We start from the raw sequence: 1,679 nt of genomic DNA, 5'->3' as shown, positions 1-1,679 counted from the left end.
TATATATATATATATATATATATATATATATATATNTATATATATATATATATATATATATATAATATTGTATATATACATGCATATATAAATAGTATAAATAATTCATATTGAATTATTTAAAGCATTAAAGATCTAGCCGTTATAGGCTTTCAACGTTATAGGCTTTTCAACCGTTACAGGTTTTAATATTCTTATTTGTTATATATTTATTTACTTATAATATGAATATTTCATTAAAATGATAAAATTTAATGATTGTATTGACTGTATGAAAACGAACGATTAATAAGTTTTTTAACATTTTTATTTGGAATATACAAATAAGTTGCTGGAATTGTATAATTATGTTACTTATATATTGTCGACTGTTTATTATTTAATTTACTATTATATCATATTCTGAGAGATAAAAGAACGATTTTAAGGTCCAATAGTTTCTTTAAACAGTATGATTATTCAACTCTGAATTTAGAATACGTCTATACTTTTCACTGCTCCTACTGCAATTAACTATAACAAAGAAACTCATTTCACTGAAAAAAGAGACGTCACGCAGCATCCGTGAGCACCATAACAATTTACTGGTTACGTGTTATGAATAAATTTCCCAACTAACATGAGATAACATTGGCAAAAAAAAACTACTTTTATACATTAGTGTTGCAGAATATTTTATATATATTATATAATATTAAATATAATTTATAAATATATTAATATTTTTATTTAATACTTAATATTAATACAATTATTATGATTCCGCTTAATTATTAATTCCGCTGAAATAACTTTCAAGTCTCAGAACATATTTTCAAACTATCTTATAAATCAATTATCCTTTTTAATCTATATTTAGAACATAAATAGATATTTAAAATAATTATAATTAATAAAAATAATTATAATTAATTAATTAAAATAAATTTTTTAAAACATTTCACAATGGTAATAAATTCTTTCTCTAAATTAAATAGGTTAATGTAATACAAGTAATAATGTCGCTTCATATAATTTTTCTCTTCTCGATTTCAGTGACATGCAACGCGCTGATGCTAATCGAGATGATGGTGCTTTGTTACGCCGCGTGGTATATATATTACGTCGATTTAGAGAAGAATCAAGAAACAGACGCAATAGATAAAACGTCAAAGACTTCAGGTCAGGTAGATGCGATGAATAGCAACGACAGCAATAAACAGCTCTCAGCGACTGTGTGAAATTTAACAAATCATCAAAGATATTAATGTTTATGAACTTTTCTCAAAAAATTTTCCAAAGGCACATTTAACGCACATAAAGAGAAAGATAATATAATACTCGTAAAAATAACTCGATATTCCAAGCTTTTACTACACTTTACTATAGATAGTTTGCTAAGATTAGCATTCGGAGATAGAACTGATTTGTACAGAGATGGAACTGATCTGCACATTTTAACGATTCGAGACTGACTTTCTCTAATCAATTAGAAGAGATATTATCCACTTTCTATTTTTCACTTTTTATCCTTTTAATTCTTCGCTGATAATGATGTTTATGATGTATTCTTAAGAATAAGTAGAGACATTGTACGTGAGTGTAAAAATTCTGAAAAGATCTATAGATCTAGATTCTCGTCGTAGATGTAGTTCTTTGTAAATAGCAATTCGTTTAAAATTATATGATAACACATTAAA

The 1,679-nt window shown here is 24.9% G+C and overlaps 1 protein-coding gene across 1 annotated transcript in view; it reads left to right on the top strand.

Moving 5' to 3' along the window:
• LOC105626398 overlaps positions 1-1,220 on the top strand; it is an 11,885-nt gene extending 10,665 nt beyond the window's left edge. Inside the window, exon 6 of the mRNA XM_012207698.1 lies at positions 1,036-1,220. Within this exon, the coding sequence (XP_012063088.1) occupies positions 1,036-1,220 (185 nt within the window). The remainder of the gene's footprint in view (positions 1-1,035) is intronic.
• Positions 1,221-1,679: the final 459 nt, after the last annotated feature.

This window comes from Atta cephalotes, assembly GCF_000143395.1.
Source record: "Atta cephalotes unplaced genomic scaffold scaffold00005, whole genome shotgun sequence".
NCBI lineage: Eukaryota > Metazoa > Arthropoda > Insecta > Hymenoptera > Formicidae > Atta > Atta cephalotes.
The sequence above is the reverse complement of the archived record's forward strand: the minus strand, read 5'-3'. Positions and strand labels throughout refer to the sequence as shown.